The sequence below is a fragment of the Lepidochelys kempii genome, chromosome 21 (assembly GCF_965140265.1).
Source record: "Lepidochelys kempii isolate rLepKem1 chromosome 21, rLepKem1.hap2, whole genome shotgun sequence".
NCBI classification, from domain to species: Eukaryota; Metazoa; Chordata; order Testudines; family Cheloniidae; genus Lepidochelys; species Lepidochelys kempii.
Genome location: NC_133276.1, coordinates 15155576 through 15171417, shown reverse-complemented (window position 1 = coordinate 15171417; position 15842 = coordinate 15155576). Strand labels below are relative to the sequence as shown.

Genomic DNA, 15842 nt, shown 5'->3' with positions numbered 1-15842 from the left:
AGCCGTCCCTTCCAGGCCAGGATGCAGCCCGCGCGTGGCGACACCCGGCAGTGCAGCCTGGGAGCTGGACAGCTGGCGAGAACCACGGGATCCATCCGTGACCCGCAGCCGCTGTAACGAATCCCCCGCCCACCCATTCCAGCCCGGTCGTGTGCACGCATGTGTGAGTGTGAGCGAGATGCCACTGACTGGCAGGGCTGGGACAAACAGCCCTCTCCAGCGCCTGGGAAGTGGAGGGACGGGAATGGGCAGGAGGGACCCCAGCCCAGCCGGAGCTGGTCAGAAATAAACCCCTGCATACATTGGAAGCAGCAGAATAAGGAAAATCCTCTCTTCCCATCACCGGATTTACACCATTCTCTGGTCAAATCAGCTGCCCCCCAGGGCCCAGCCCAGCTCCGGGCCTGGCTGGGGGAGGCTTAGGGCCTGTCTTGCCCAGTGGTGCTGTCCTGGCTCCGGAGGCTCTGTCCCCGCATCAGGCTGGCCAAGTGGCAAACAGGCCCCTCCTCTAATGGCCCAGCGTGGTTACACTCCAGACGGTGCAGTGCCCATTTTAGAGGGATCATTTACGAGGGCCGGGCTGAACCCGAACTCCAGACTTTTGGGGGATCCGGAGCTGCCGCTGAGGTTCTTAGCTCAGCCAATGGGAGCCACAACTTGTTGGTGGGGGCCGAGCACAGGTTTGTCTGGTCACAGCTGCCCCCTTCCCCCCATGCTGGACTCCTGGCAGGGAGAGGCCCGGCTGGCACGCCAGCCCCTTACATGGCTGCCATTCCTGGCAGGGAGGAGGCAGCCGATTAGCCTGCTTTTGTGAGCAAACAAACACGTGAGATTAGAAAGAGAGAAAAACACGGTGAGGGGTGAGACGCTGGCACAGGCCGGGCGAGGGCTTTGACAATCATTAAACTGGCCAGCCCTGATTTCCCGGCAAGAAAGCACTGGCAAGGGGCCAGTGGCACCCATTATGCAAATCCGATGAAGCTTGGAGCTTGAATGCTTGGGCTAGGAATTCCCCTAGAGCCCTGAGATCATGTTACCGAAGATACATGCTATATAAGGTGAGATACCCGGGAGGGGCCGCCTATAGGGGTAGGTGCTAAGGCACAGATGAGTAGTGGTTAGAAGCCAGCGGTGCACCTGGAGTATTTACACCCTCCCTTCGCTGCCTGTGGATTAACTGCTGCTGCTGGGGGCACTGTGGTAGGTACCAACGCCTTTGTGCGCCGTGCTCGATAGGGTCTGTTACACGTCCCCCAGGGCGGAGGAATTTGTGCGCCCCCCGCTAGCTGCTCCTTATTCGCCAGCCACCTGTTGGTCAAACAAGCCCTTTGGGCATTAGGGGTAGAAAGCACCTGCACAGACCTCCGCCGCCCTGGGCTGAGCCAGGTGAGTGTCGGCAATCCTGCTCGCCGGCTCTCATGCCCGGGCAGGTGTGTCGATGGTGGGACGGTCACTGCTCTGGGTCATTTAAGGCTGGGTTCGAGGACTGGGCTGAGGACACTGGCATCCAGGGAGCCGGTGGGAGGGAGCGAGTGTGGCTGGCTGGGCACCCCTGGCTGCGCGGGGGCTGGGGCGCTTTGGGAGATGGGGCCATGGGGTGAGTGGTGACGACCGATTTTGCACATGGCCTCTTTCCCGGCGGAGCAGCCAGACCACAGCTCTCTGCGGATGGCAGTGCGATGAGCCTGCTAAGCAGGAGACTCCGAGTGCCATCCACCCTGGCCCCCCTGCGCAGCCCCGTCCTCCTGGCCAGGTGCTACCAGACTTACACCCTGGATGGAAGGAGGCCTTGGAACGAATGACAGCGGCTTGTTCTCATCCTTGTGCTCTGTCAGCGGCTGGCTGACAGCATTAAACTGTTTGGGACGCAGCCTCCAGCCCTGGGGGAGCCTGTCTCTGTTCCCTTTTACAGCGAAGGGCAGCAAAGGGCCCGGAGAACACAGGGTGCTTTCCAATGGTCCAGTGAGGGCTTGAGCCTTTTTGATGTGGTGACGATTCACCCCGGCTTGAAATCTGCAGGCTGAGCTCGGATCCCGGCTGCCCCGGATCGCGGCGGACCCTGGGCCTGAGGCACCAGAAGGGGCAAGGGAAGCAGGGAGACGCACAGACTGCTGGCTGCGACCCTGTCCCCTCCGTGGGGCGGGGCGGGGCGGGGCGGGCTCCGTGCTCCCAGGCTGTACCCTGCCCGGGGTTCAAGTGCCAGCTTGGCAAGGTCTGTATCTCGCAGGCGGCGCTGGCTGGAGTCATGCTGACAGGTGCAATCTCTTGGCAGAGAGCTCTATGGCGGGATCCTGTGACATCAGCAACATCTTCTCGAACTACATCAGCGCCATGTACCAGCCGGAGGAGGCTCAGCCCCCCATGGAACTGCTGGCCCACCTGGGGAAGGAGGACAACCTCGCGCTGCCTGCGGAGACCACAGGTGGGGCTGGAGCCTGCGTGCCATGGGGCAGAGCCAGGCAGGAGACCTGCAGTGACAATGAGTCAGGGCATAAGCTAATCACCAGATGGAATCCCGCCCCTGGAATAGAAGGGAGATAGGGTTGCCTAGTAGTTAGCACACAGGACTGGGATTTAGGACACCTGGGTTCTATTCCCACCTCTGCTACTGGGTGACCTGGGGAAGTCCCTGCTCCTCTCCGTGCCTCAGTTTCCCTCTCTAAATGCTACTTTCAATAGCTCCCCTAGAGGGTTGCCTGCCAGGTTTATCCTATTAACATGTGGATCCCATGGGAGGCTGGATGGAAGATGTTTTGAAGGTGCAAAGTGTTATTGTTATTGTTTGTTTGCCCCATTGCCCAGGTATGAGGGCAGGTTGGGAGTTCAGCTTCCTTCCTCTGCAGCATCAGGGTTTAGTCTGCTGCCAGAGACAGGGGACTGGGTCGGATGGGCCACCGGCCAGCTGGGGCTCGTGGAAGGGGGAAGATGACTCTTGGGCGTTGGGATTGGGGTGGGGTCCCCCATACCCTCTGGTGGGTCTGCAGTGCCCTTTGGGGAAGGACTGGGCTGGGAGCTGAGAAGCTGCCCTCGGCCATTCCCTCGGACCCTGCCGTCAGGCAGGATCCGAGATAAAGGAGCAGGCGACAGGGGCACATGACAATGCCACAACGGTGACTAAGCAAGATAACCTCGCCCCCCGCCGCCCATCTGACTCTCTGTGCCCAGCAGAGCCAACTCCATCCCTTGTGATGTGGGCTCATCGAGAGCCCTGCCCAGCCAGCCAGAGCCAGGGCCGGGTGCCCCATGGGGTGAGCAGCGCCTCTGAGCCCTGCTCCTTTCTCCCCAACAGAGAAGCCGGCGTGGTTCAGCGAGCTCCCGTACTTCTGGAGCAAGGCGCAGGTGCTGGAGTGGATCAGCTACCACGTGGAGAAGAACAAGTACGACGCCAGTGCCATCAACTTCTCCTGCTGCAACATGGACGGCTACATGCTCTGCCACTGCACGCCGGAGCAGCTGCGGCTCGTTTTCGGGCCACTCGGGGACGAGCTCTACGCCCGCCTCCATGAGATCGGTGAGTGCCAGTGACCCAGCACAGATCTTCCTCCGCCGCATGCCAGCAGGGCCCACAGTGAGCTAGCCCTGCCTAGCCAGCCAGAGCTGGGGACGGGCACCTCCTTGGGGCTTCCAAACTGGCATGTCCCCAGTCCCTGCTGCCCTATAACCCGGGGCAAGGCCCATTCCTTTCCTGAGACTCCGGTTAGAAGGGAGGTTTGGGTGGCACATTGGGGAGTGTAGAAGGGCTTGTACCAGAAGAGCAGGGGAACAGCTGGAACCCATGAAGGGGCCCACGGGATGAGCATGGGGAGGTGCCTTTGCCCTTTGGACTGGTCAAATAAAATTAATTCCTATCTGCCCCCCTCCTGCAGTCTCGGTCTCCGATGAGCTGACCTGGATCATTGACCTGCTAGAGAAAGAGGACATGTCTTCCCAAGAGATCTTCCAGGACTCCAGTGCCTCAGGTAAGAGAAGCACCCTGGCCACACCTTGTCCCTTGAGGCCCCTGCCGTGTGCATGTCCGTTACCTGGATGGGGCTCACCCTTTCCTGCTCTCTCCTCCACTGTTTCTAGAGCTGGGAAACTCGTACACGAAGGAATCCCTGGAGGAGATGAAATCCACAAACCCTTTCTTCCAGGCAGACTTCAGCTACATTTCCGGTGCCTTGTCTCCAGGCAGCTCTGACATCTCTGCCTCAGGTAAAGTCCTCGTCGCTCACGTTCGGCGTCAGGGCATCCTTGGCCATGGTGCAGGCCCGGGCTCTCCCATCAGTAGGCTCTCCCATCAGTCCTGGATGGCCCTGTGTCTGCTCCCGTCTCGTGTGTGGTTCTCTGGGATGGGGACACAGCCCTACATCTGGGTTCTAGTTGGAGACCCTGCCCTGTTTCATGCAAGAGTTCCCCAAAAACTCATTCCAGGGCAGACCACCTGCTGGGGAGCATTTGGTGCGTCTGGCCGGGAGAACTGCTTTCTGCTGATTAGAAGTGTTTCTGGAGGGGAATAACTGGAAATCCAACCTATCCGCTTTGCCCTCCAGGGACCGGGATGTCCCACAGCCCCAACTCCCAAGACTCCGGTGGAAGTGACATAGATCCCGACCCGACAGAAGTGAAGTTGTTCTCCTCTGATGGTGAGTCGCCTCCTTCCCAACTGGTGGGGAGAGAGATGAGCTTGGGGCAGGGCAAGGCTGGAAAAAAAACAGGGTCAGGGAGGGAAAGGAAAGGCCCCTTCCCACTGGAGAGAGCTTGGTTGGTTCCCCTCGGCTGAGGAGGAGGCACTGAGAACTGACCCCTGCTAAAGGTGGCCTGCCTTAGCTTTCTGCCTCGGAAACTTCTCAGGTGCTCATTGCCATGGTATCCAGGCAGGATGGGTCAAACCCAGGAGCTTTTATCTGGATCTCCCGCACTCTGGTGGGCTGAACGAAATGGAACCTGGACAGGAAGTAGACCTGGCTTTGGCTCTGGGTTTTGCCTGGGCTCCTTCCTCTGCCCCTGCTTTGTGCCTAGGGAGGGGATGCGATTTGCCTTTGAGACCCTCTGCCCCAGCAGCTGGCAGAACCTTGGTGCCATGGCGACCCGGAAAGGGATGGGCAATGGGACGGATGCCAGCAGCGCCACGGGCTGGGATGAGGGTGGGGGACTTGGCCAAGGTGTGCCATGCTGCCGTAGGCAGCGGTCAGAAACCCCCTGGTGTGGGGAGCTTTGACTGCATCCCTGTGCCATGCTCAGCGTAACAGGGCAGGATACAGTCCATAGCGACCATTCGAACCAGTGTCCAGGCCTTCTCCCCAGGGCCTACCAGGGAACCCGAGGTGTAGGAGATGGGGGAAGGGGCCCTGTTGCTGGGTGGCTAAACAGGGATCGCCGGTTAGGTCGGGCAGGCTGGCAGTTTCCTGAGCCTGCAGAGGGGACCTGTCCCTAGGGAATTACAATGGTCATCTCGCCTTGTATTTCTAAAGAAGGAGGAGCCAGGAGCTGAGGCTGCTCAGACCCCCCCGGGGCAGGGTGGGCCCGCTATAAAACCCAGACAGGCCCAGTAACGTCTCCCACCTCCTCCCGCACAGATGGCTTTGCCGACTATGACAAAGGGGACGTCAAGCATGGGAAGCGGAAAAGGGGCAGGCCCCGGAAATTCAGCAAGGAGAACAGAGACTGCCTGGAGACCAAGAAGAGCAAACACTGTACGTGAGAGGCCAGGGGGGCTCCTGTGGGCTAGGGTGACTATGCCCTGGCTCGTCCGGGTGCTGAAGTTAATGGCCAGCCCTGGAATTGACCAGGACAGTTGTCTCGGCCGTGTTTGGGGAGGGGAGGTGGGAGGAGGGATGGGGGCTCCTAGCCCATAGTACGTTGAGGGCCAGCCCCTTGCACAGTGCAGCCTTTAGGCACTGATCCTCAAAGGGGTTTGGGTGCTTAACTGCCATTGATTTCAAGGGAATCGGAGCCCCCAGTGCTTTCCGATTGGTGCTGATGGTCCGGTGATTCCTAAGGTCCAATCCCTGGTCCCAGTGCATGGCCCCAGTAGGTGGGCTGGGTGCAAGGGAGTGCCACCACGAGGCTGGGGGCGTGGGGGAGATGGACTGGACTTCCGGATCTGTGTAACTGCACCACCCACAGAGTCTCCTCTGGGGGCTGGGGCCCATGTGCCTCAGTGGGGCACAGCTGCCTAGCCCGTCTGGGCTGCAGCCCCCTGAGTGAGCTCCCATGTGGAGGAACAACACTGGCTCTGCTGCCTATTGGACCTTCTGCAGCCCCGTTGGGTGCAGGGCTGATTTGTTCCCAGGGTGCAGGGAGCTGCCGCTGTTATCATGGAGCTCCCAGCCCTGGCCAGCACTTTCTGCAGAGCCTCCTCCAGCCTGCTGGGTTTGTGGGGTCCTGGCTCTGCAGAGCCCCCACATTGAACTGGACCGTCCCTCCTCTCTCTGTTCCAGCCCCGAGAGGGACTCACCTGTGGGAGTTTATCCGGGACATCCTGCTCCACCCCGAGCTGAACGAGGGGCTGATGAAGTGGGAGGACCGACGCGAGGGCGTCTTCAAGTTCCTCCGCTCCGAGGCGGTGGCTCAGCTCTGGGGGCAGAAGAAGAAGAACAGCAGCATGACCTACGAGAAGCTGAGCCGGGCCATGAGGTGGGTTTCAGGGGATTGCCCCCGTCCCGCCCAAGAGAGGCAGGAGCCCCAGCCTGTCTCCAAGGCTCCAGGGCCTACCTCCATCCAAAGCTCCATGCTTTGCCTCCTCTGCTTCCCTACCCTACCCTGACAGCCCCTCTCCCAGCCTCCCCGTAATGGGGCCCTCTCTCAGCCTCCGTCTCTCAGCGTCCTCGGCCTCAGGCTCTTCCCTTTCCAGATGGCCTCCACACCCGCTCCCTAGGCTGCCTTGCATCCAGTGCTGATGTCCCCTCCTTCCCTTCCAGGTACTACTACAAGCGGGAAATCCTGGAGCGGGTTGACGGGAGGCGGCTGGTCTACAAGTTTGGGAAGAACTCCAGTGGCTGGAAGGAGGAGGAAGTATTGAACCGAAAGTAAGGAGCCGGGGGAGCCCTACAAGGACTCGGGCTCTGGCCGTCTGGCCCAGGGGCGAGACCCAAGGCATAATGCACTGAACCGTGCTCCCTAGACAAGAGTTTTTGTCACACGTTGGAGCCCAAAGCTGCTGTCCCGGGCTGTGTGTTAGTCTCCAGCACCTTCCTAGGGGCACAAGTGTATGTGCTGGTTACCCGCCGGCACCTAGGTAACTACAGCTGATATTTTGGCTCAAGTAGGTTATTGTAAACCATTATTTCTATTGTTGCATTGCTGGACTCTTCTTTCCAAGTGGAATTACAGTGACTCTGGCTGTTCTCAAAGCCTGGAAGAGTGGAAGCGACGTGCTCTGTTCTTCACAATCGAATTCGGGGGACTTCAAATGTCCAAGCAGAGCAGGCGGTCCTGGCTACTGCTGCGGTCAGCCACGGTCTGGGAAGTGGGATGCACCGGTGTGCCAGCTACAGGGGCACTGGCCGCCCCGTGCCATAGATGGAATGAAGAGAACAGGCACTGAGCGCTGTGTCTTTGCCAAGCATGCCCGCTCTGCGCTGCCCGCCGTGGGGTTGCTGCCAGCCATGCGGGCTGTGCGCTGGCATGAGTAGCCTGCTGCTCTGTGAATGGCCCAAGCAGATGCTTCGTGAATTTCGAGCGGCGCTGGCCCAAGGGGAGTAGGAGAGAACTGTGAATTTCGGATGGCTCTGGAGGGACCGTGACAGTAGCCGGGGCATCAGGCAGAGTTTCCCCTCTTTGTTCCTGGGGCATTCGCCTCCTTGCCCCGCAAATCCTATCCCCTCAGTGTGATAACATCCCCTTTCCCCATGAGGCGCTCTCCTCCTGCTTCTAATTTATATAACATAAACAGAGGGTATATAATGTATATAGAGATCTATTTTTTCATAAATAAGCTTGTTCTTGCGTGATTGTGAGTGTCCTGGAAGCACTTGGCCTCTTCGAACCAGTGACTGTTCTCAGTATTCAGCTGGGCTGAAATAAGGTTCTTCTGGCCTTTGACGGTCTCTGTACAGAATGTGGCATTAGTGCGTCCTGACGCTGAGGGGTCTGGCGGACACACAAGGTCTTTTCCTGGTTTGATAATGAGTATATCAGAAATAAATTGTTGCTTTTTTTACAAGCGGCGTGTATGCCTCCTCCTTGGGGCTTCTATAACGACTGGGGGTAAAGTGGGTCCAGGCTGCTCACTGGAGGAGGGGTGGGGGGGGGGTGTCACAGATTCCATGGTTGCAAGGGACTGTAGTCACCCTCACTAGTCTGACCTCCTCCATTAACCCAATGGTTAATTAACTGAACTGGAGCACAGACTTTTGGGAAACATTTGGCTCGATTTAAAGATGGCCAGTGTGGGAGAACCCACTGCTGCCCTGGGTAAAGTTGTTCCAGGGGTTAATTACCCTCACTTAAAAATTTACGCTGTATTTCCAGCCGGAATTTGTCTAGCTTCAACTTCCAGCTATTGGGTCGTGTCAGACCTTTGTCTGCTAGACTGAAGAGCCTCTTGGCAAAGATTTGTTCCCCATGTAGGTATTTATGGGCTTTGATCAAGTCACCCCTCAACCTTCTGTTGGTTAAGCTAAATAGATTGAGGGCCTTGAGTCTGTTCCTGATGGACCCATGTCTGTCCCCCCATATTTGCTCTGGGGCCATCTGTCCCTGCCTGAAGTCCAGAGCTCCTTGGTTCTACTGGGGAAGGCTTCCTCGGGACTTAGATGCTGCAGGGAGGGGGCCGTGGAAGGGCTTAGGTAGGCAGGATAGGCAGACCCTGCAGCCCGCACGGACGCACACACAGGGTCCCTGCCGTTGCTGGGGCTGGGTGTTGAAAGCACCTGCCACGTTCTCTTCTTTTCAGGTTCTTCCATCCCTGTAGTATCTGAGATTAAGCAACATGGCCCTGTCTGTCACCCTGGCTGTCTTTGCCCCTTGTTCCCTGGCTGGGGGAGCTGTAGTCTGGCTCTAGCTTGCTGCTCCAAGGCTATGGGTATGGATGGGCTGGGGGACCATGCTCCAGGCTACATCCCTTTGATCAGAGCCCTCCTGGGAGCCTGACCCAGTCTGGAGAAGCCTGTGCGGTGCTGCAGCCACCAAAATGAGCTCTCCGTGTGGGGACTGAACAGACTCTAGCTACTGTTAAAGTGTACGGTGGCTGACCAAAGGATGGTTCCCCTGTGGTCTCTATAAGGGACATCCTGGGGAATCTCACCCACCCTGCTGAGCTAATGCCCTCTAGGTCGTTGTGTCCCAAAGGTGTCGCGTTGGCTTGGGGCCTTAGGGACCTGGGTCCCCCCACAGGCTTTGCTTCGTGCAAAGTCCAACAGACGAGCCTGTCATACCCAACCCGACACTCATGCAACCACCAGTCCCACAGAGCAGCTCACTCACCCCAGACTGCTTCAGCCTCCACCAGCTCTCTGCAAAGCAGAGGCCTGAAGGCCAGGAAGGGTCTGTAAAAGAAAAGCCACAGTGCAGCCCTTGCCCGCTTATGCCTCTGTGTTGCACCCAGGCTGCTTGTGTTCAGGGCTGACCTCCCCAGGTGGCCGCTCCTGGGCAGGGTCAGTGGGTGGTAACCACACAGAGAGCAGAACTGGGCCAGATGTGCACGATGGCCTTACGCTACCCCAGATTGGCTTTGGGGGAGGTGGGAGATTGGTGGGTTTGGGATGGCACTAACATCCTTCCATTGCAGGGGGACTGGCCCCTTTAAGAGGGAACGGGGTCCAGTGCACCTGTGACTGCCCAGCTGCTTCCCAACTGGGCTTACTGGGCCAGATATAGGAGGTGAGGAAGGGGCAGATGAGGCTGTCTGAGACCAGAGGGGAAGTGGACGGACGGAGCAGCAGAGTGGCTGGAGGGGAAGCGCTGCAGGAGAGCAGCAGCTGGGCGCTGCTGGCAAGGAGCTCTGGGGAGAGCTTTCGGGGGGACTGGCTCAAGCAGGGGGGGCCTGCCGAGTGTCAGGAAGGTTTGTCCACAGGCCCCTATGACTGGGGGGAAGAAGCATCTTGGTGAGTGCAAGCCAGGCCCAGGTACGAGGGGTTGACTCTGGCAGGAGGTTTCCCGGGAGCACCAAGGGTTTGAATTTGCTGCTGAAAGAGGCAATGTTCCTTCACAGGGATGGATGAAGGGGAAACTGAGGCAGATCTGTGCTGCTGAGGGCCTCTGCAGGAAGGTGCCTGTGTCAGGTTTTCCCTGTACCCTCTCCCTTCTAAGAGCTGGCACATGCCCCTCTACTCCTGCCCCCAAAGCACCAACCCCTGTTGCAAATAAATATAACACGAGCTTGGAAGAGGGTAGTTTCTTTTTTTTATTACCTCAGAGGGAGCAGTTGGAATGTGGGGTTCAGGTGCTGGGGTAGCAGCCTGGGGCTCCTCGTGTATCTGGGTATTTCTTGCTGCGTTAAAGAGCCTGGACCTTCTCCTGCTGTGTAACTGCCTTGGCAAAGCATCTCTGTGGCTCAGCCCTGAATGCCGATCCTCCGTCCCCGGCAGAGCACTCCACTTCCATTCAGGAGGGTTGAGATCAGTATGGAAAGCCCCATCTGCACATGGCCAAAGGGTCCCGAGGAAGCCCCTAGAATTTCTCAACAGCAGCTAGATCCTAGGATGTAGAATCCTCCCATCTTAGCAGGGCAGACTTTCCCATGCTCCAGGCAGCGTAGGGGAGAGAGACCCAGGAGCACATCCCCGCATAGGCCTCCCCCACTCAGGGGGTGGGTGTAATTGCTACTGCAAGAATGGAGGAATTTTCACAGTGGCTCACCTTGCACAGATCAGGGGGAGAATGCACTGGGACCACGCTGCTCCCACGCTGGAGCATTGCATGTGTGTCCTCCACCGGCTGTGCCTTAAAAGCCAGGCTCCCCAAACCCAGGACACTGTAAAGAAATAATCCGTGTGGGCGTCTGTTCTTTGCCTTAGGGCAGGGTGGGCAAACTTTTTGGCCTGAGGGCCACATCTGGGTGGGGAAATTGCATGCAGGGCCATGAATGTAGGGCTGGGGCAGGGGGTTGGGGTGCGGGAGGTAGTGCGAGGTGTGGGAGGGCGTGCGGTGTGCAGGAAGGGGCTATGGGCGAGGGGTGCGGGGTGTACGAGGGGGCTCAGGGCAGGGGGTTGGGGTGTGGCTGGGGGTTGGGATGCTGAGTGCAGGAGGGGTTCGGGGTGTGGGCTCTGGCCTGGCGCCGCTTACCTTGAGCGGCTCCAGGGTGGTAGCAGCACGCGGTGGGGCTAAGGCAGGCTCCCTGCCTGCCCTGGCCCTGCGCCACTCCTGGAAGCAGCCGGCACCACGTCCCTGCAGCCCCTGGGGGAGGGGTGGGGCAGGGCAGGGGGCTCCGTATGCTGCCCTTGCCTGTGGGTACCTCCCCGAAGCTCCCATTGGCTGCGGTTTCCCGTTCCCCACCAATGGGAGCTGCGGGAGGCGGTGCCTGCAGGCAAGGGCAGTGCACTGCGCCTTCTGCCCCCCACCTCCCCCAGGGGCTGCAAGGACGTGGTGCCGGCCAGTTCCGGGAGTGGCGCAGGGCCCACGGCGCCACGGAGGTGGCAATCCCACGGGCCAGATCCAAAGCCCTGACAGGCTGGATGTGGACCGCGGGCCATAGTTTTCCCACCCCTGCTTAGGTTCTCACCCAGGCCACATTGTCCATCTTTTCTCTATAGCCATGAGGGCTAGAAATGTCTTTTTTTTTTTTTTTTTTTTGCAAGCTGCGATTTTTCACATGATCACTTGACTCCTGGAGCTGGGGCTTGAAAAAAAACACCACCTAGCACCAGACTGGCCTTCGGGTGCCTGAGAAGCTGTCACTGTAGCTCTTGGCTGGGTGAAGCGTGTGTGCCCCTGCTCTGTTACAATGTGTCTTGGGCCCAGTGAGGGGGGCGTGCAGGGAGTCATGCCAGGGTTCGGTCCAGCAATTCGCCGGCCTGTCACTGGTGCAGACTTGGTCGGGACTGTGTGTCCCAGCCAGAGTTTCTTGGCTTTGGGGAACGGGTCCTGCTTCACTGACCTCCTCCGGCTGGTAAAAGAGAGCTACTGAAAGAAGCAGAGAAGGGAGATGCTGCTTTCCTCCGCCCCACCGCTGCCTGGCTGCCTGGAGCCCAGACGCCATCGCCAGGACCCAGGGGAGCAGGTAACATTCTCCGGGTTGGCTTGTGAAAGTCAGCGTGCCAGGAAGCCCTGGCCACACAGCTACCACCCTTCTGTGGTGGGTGGGGTAGGTACTCTCTCTCTGGTGCCAACATGGGGTCCATACAGCCAGGCCCTGCACCAAGGGAGGGTAAGTCACAGCGTGGGTCTGGCACCAGGCCCCTCTCTTTTTCTTGCTACATAGCTGGAGCATGAGGTAAAGGAGCCCATGGGTGTCGAATGGCGCGCAGGAGCCCTGGGGCAGCACGGAGTGGGTGAGGTGTTTATCCTCAGTCAATAGATAACCCCAGCAGATTGGCAGGCAGGGAATAGCGGCTTGTCACGCATTCGGCCGCCCTGGCAAGTGCACCTTGTTTACCGAGGCAGTTTCATTTCTCCGCTGCTGCTGCGGATTGTGTTACCTAACCGGCCCGAGCCAATGTTTAACCACCTGGGGCAGCGGCCGCAACCAAGCTGTCTGTCTCGCCTGGCCTCACCCCGAATGTTCCCACCACGGAGCCAGGCAGCGTGACCCGCCGGGCATCAGGGGAGCCGGGGTGAGAGCTGTTGAGGGGGCTTTCTCCTTGCAGTCAGTTCCCCCAGCAGACAGGAGGCGGAGGAGAGCACCCTGCAGCGGTGAGGCTGGGCAGAAGAACAAGGGATGAGAAAGGCCCCCCCCTGCAGAGTCCCACGAGGTTCAGCCGCTCCCCAGGGTGTCCCACAGTGATATGGAGCCGTGGGAGAGCTGGCGAGAGGCTGCAGGGTGCCCGTCACACAGCACGGGCAGCTCCATCTGCCAGCTGGTCCCAGCGCCAGGCTCCAGCTGAACCCACGCTGAGGCGACGGCCGTGGTGGTGGGAGGACGGAAGCCCTCAGGAGAACTCTCCTTCTCTGTAGCAGCCCTCGCTGTCAAAGGCACCTTCCCTGCAGATTGCCCAGGTGGTCACAGCCCCAGGGCCCTTTCAGATTCCTGCCGGTGCCCCAGAGGTGCCCCCTCCTGCCTGCCAGGAGATTCGGCCTCACCCTATCCGACGTAGCCCTGATGGCGACCCAGTCATGGCCTGCAGGCTCAGTTCCTGTGGCTTATCCTGCCTCCGAAGGGAGTCACCACACACGCACAGCATTAATTAGGGGGAGGAATAGCTCAGTGGTTTGAGTGTTGGCCTGCTACACCCAGGGTTGTGAGTTCTAATCCTTGAGGGGGCCATTTAGGGATCTGGAGCAAAAATTGGGGATTGGTCCTGCTTTGAGTTGGACTAGATGATCTCCTGATGTCCCTTCCAACCCTGATATTCTATTCTATAATGCTGGGACCAAACACAGCAGCCCCTCTGCTCTGCAACACACAGCCTCTGGGTCACAGGCTTTCTACCCACTACTGAGCCCAGAGCTAGGTCATGACACTTGGCTGATTGCGAGACAGCCTCCTATGACAGCTCTGATCCACAGGGACAACAAAACTATGGCCTGAGATGGGGCGATTTGTGGGTACGGGAAACAGAATCTTCGAAGTCAGGCCTGGACTGTGGAACTCTACTGTGGGCCTCGCCATGAGCTAAAAGCACCAAGACTTATTTATGCCACGTTTGGTTCCTCACCATAAATACTCCTCATACTGAAACTAACATGCCACACAAGCACAAACAGTCTTATCAAATTACTTACTCTCGGTGCACCAGAAAGGAGGGAGATATTGGTATTGTCGGTTACTTTTAATCCCTGGGAGACAGCAAGATAGTAGGGTGATGGGTGTCATAAAAATCTGGGGAGATAGGGAAAAGAGGCCTTATTTTCTTTTCTTGTCAGCAGAGAGAATAGACAAGCCCCATCCGCAGACTGTGGTTACATCTCCTAGCTCTGCAGCCAACATGAACTTCATTGATCCTCAGTTGTCAGGCAGCCGTGAATGTTCTGGCACAGGGATTCCATGGAAACAGCTCGACTGTGTTTTGACTTTATTTACGAAGTTAGATTCTCAGATTTTTATCTTTTTTCTGCATAAAACCCTCGACAGACAGCCAGCCCTTGAGGCAACTAGCTGATCCTGGATAGAATTTCTGGGGCAGGGCAAGGAGGAGAAAGCTCTCTGGCGACGGGTCTGCTCCCAAACTGGTCCCCTGCTGCAGACCCCGACTCAGAAGCTGGAATCATGCCGTGCCATGCACTCACCATTTCCTCTCCACCATTTAATCTTGAGCCACCACAGAGTTTCCCAAACTAAAATCCCAATGCTGCCAGTGCCTGGGGCTCGCCCTTCTTTCAAACCCCCAAATCTTGTTTCCAGAATCAGTTCTGGTTGCTCCGCAATGGCTAAGCTGGTGCATTGCTGATGAAACCCACACACTTAAAGACGGGGAGATGAGGAGTGAAGGGTATCATAAACCAGCCCCTGACCGTGTGCTAAGCACATGGGGAGCCAGCTCCCAGACTGCAAGGGGGGCGCAGTCAGGCCCACTCTGGGTCCCAGTGGCTTTTAAAACTCAACCATGAGAAAGGCAGGGCACCTCTTGCACTGTCTTCTCCTACTCTCCCTCTCTGCATTGGGAAGGGTCACTTGCTTTGTGTCAGCCCTCGCTAGGGAGAGGTTAGCACCTCCCAATAATTCATGGCAGTTAAGGTCAGAAGGGACCATTAGATCCCCTGGATAACACAGGCCATTACATTCCCCACAATTACCCCTGTATTAAGCCCAATAACTTGTTTAGCTAGAGCATCTCATCCAGAAAGGCATCCATCCATTCTTGATCTGAGGACTGCCACATCCCTTGATAGTTACCCTCACCATTAAAATGTCTGTCCCTTATTTCCAATTTGAGTTTGCTTGGCTTCAGTTTCCCCCACCCACGAACCCCACCTTTGCACACAAAAAAGGACAATGTCTAGGACGGGGTGTCATGTCCCCCCCACCCCATCCCCGCTTAACTCGGTTTTTCACTGTCCACTTGCCACTTTGTAACCTTCCAAATAATTGAAGACATTTGGAGGCAATCACTGAGTTTCATTTTCCTTTTGCTGCTCTGGAATGTTTCCAAAGTTGGAGGTGCTTTGAAAAGTTACAGAGTGGAAAAAAGGAAAGATGAATAACAGAAAAAGAGGAAAAAGCATTAATCCCTTCCCTCCTCACCAGAAAACCCCAGCCATGATTCATGTTCGTGCATTCAATGGCAAAAAGAAAATAAGAGGGAGAAAGTGGGGGGTGGGGCATTCAAAATTTCAAATATTCTTCAGGTTTGGAGAACCACATTGAAAAGAAAAATGTCCCTGTCAATCAAACTGAAACAAAAATTTCAAGCTGCTAAGAATCAAAATAAACATTTTGCTTTTAGTTCCATTTTGAAATTTTGCAGCCAGAAAAAATAGAAAAATTTTGAACAAAAAATGGCACATGAAAATAATTGTGTTTGAATTTTTTTGTAGAGAAAAGACTGGATTTGTCAACTAGTTCCCCGCCCTGGCCCGTCCCAGAAATCTCCAACTGGCAGGCGAACTGGCCAGAAAAAGAGAGGCGAATGGACTCCCTGAAAGTTTCCCCGCCCGGCTGCTCTGAACAGAGCTCTGGCACAGCGCTCAGTCGGGGCCATGGCAGTTTTGCTGGATTCCAGGACCTTGCGTTTGGCTGACTCAGATTTTCTGAGCCGGCACGCAGTGTCGAGCGCACCGTGGGGCTGGTAATGTACATGAAAACCGGCTGCTTAATTCTGCCT

At 57.3% G+C, this 15842-nt stretch overlaps 1 protein-coding gene across 2 annotated transcripts in view; it reads left to right on the top strand.

Moving 5' to 3' along the window:
- LOC140901520 (aminopeptidase B-like) overlaps positions 1-8146 on the top strand; it is a 41531-nt gene extending 33385 nt beyond the window's left edge. Inside the window, exons 1-9 of one of the 2 annotated variants that reach the window (XM_073320476.1) lie at positions 1065-1200; positions 2273-2422; positions 3290-3511; positions 3867-3959; positions 4069-4194; positions 4533-4625; positions 5559-5675; positions 6423-6618; positions 6903-8146. In XM_073320476.1, coding sequence (XP_073176577.1) covers positions 2281-2422; positions 3290-3511; positions 3867-3959; positions 4069-4194; positions 4533-4625; positions 5559-5675; positions 6423-6618; positions 6903-7014 — 1101 coding nt within the window. In that variant the 5' untranslated portion in view covers positions 1065-1200; positions 2273-2280 and the 3' untranslated portion in view covers positions 7015-8146. Of the gene's footprint in view, positions 1-1064; positions 1201-2272; positions 2423-3289; positions 3512-3866; positions 3960-4068; positions 4195-4532; positions 4626-5558; positions 5676-6422; positions 6619-6902 lie in introns of those variants that run through there. The other variant, XM_073320473.1, reaches the window with a different exon arrangement.
- The last annotated feature ends 7696 nt before the right edge of the window (positions 8147-15842 follow it).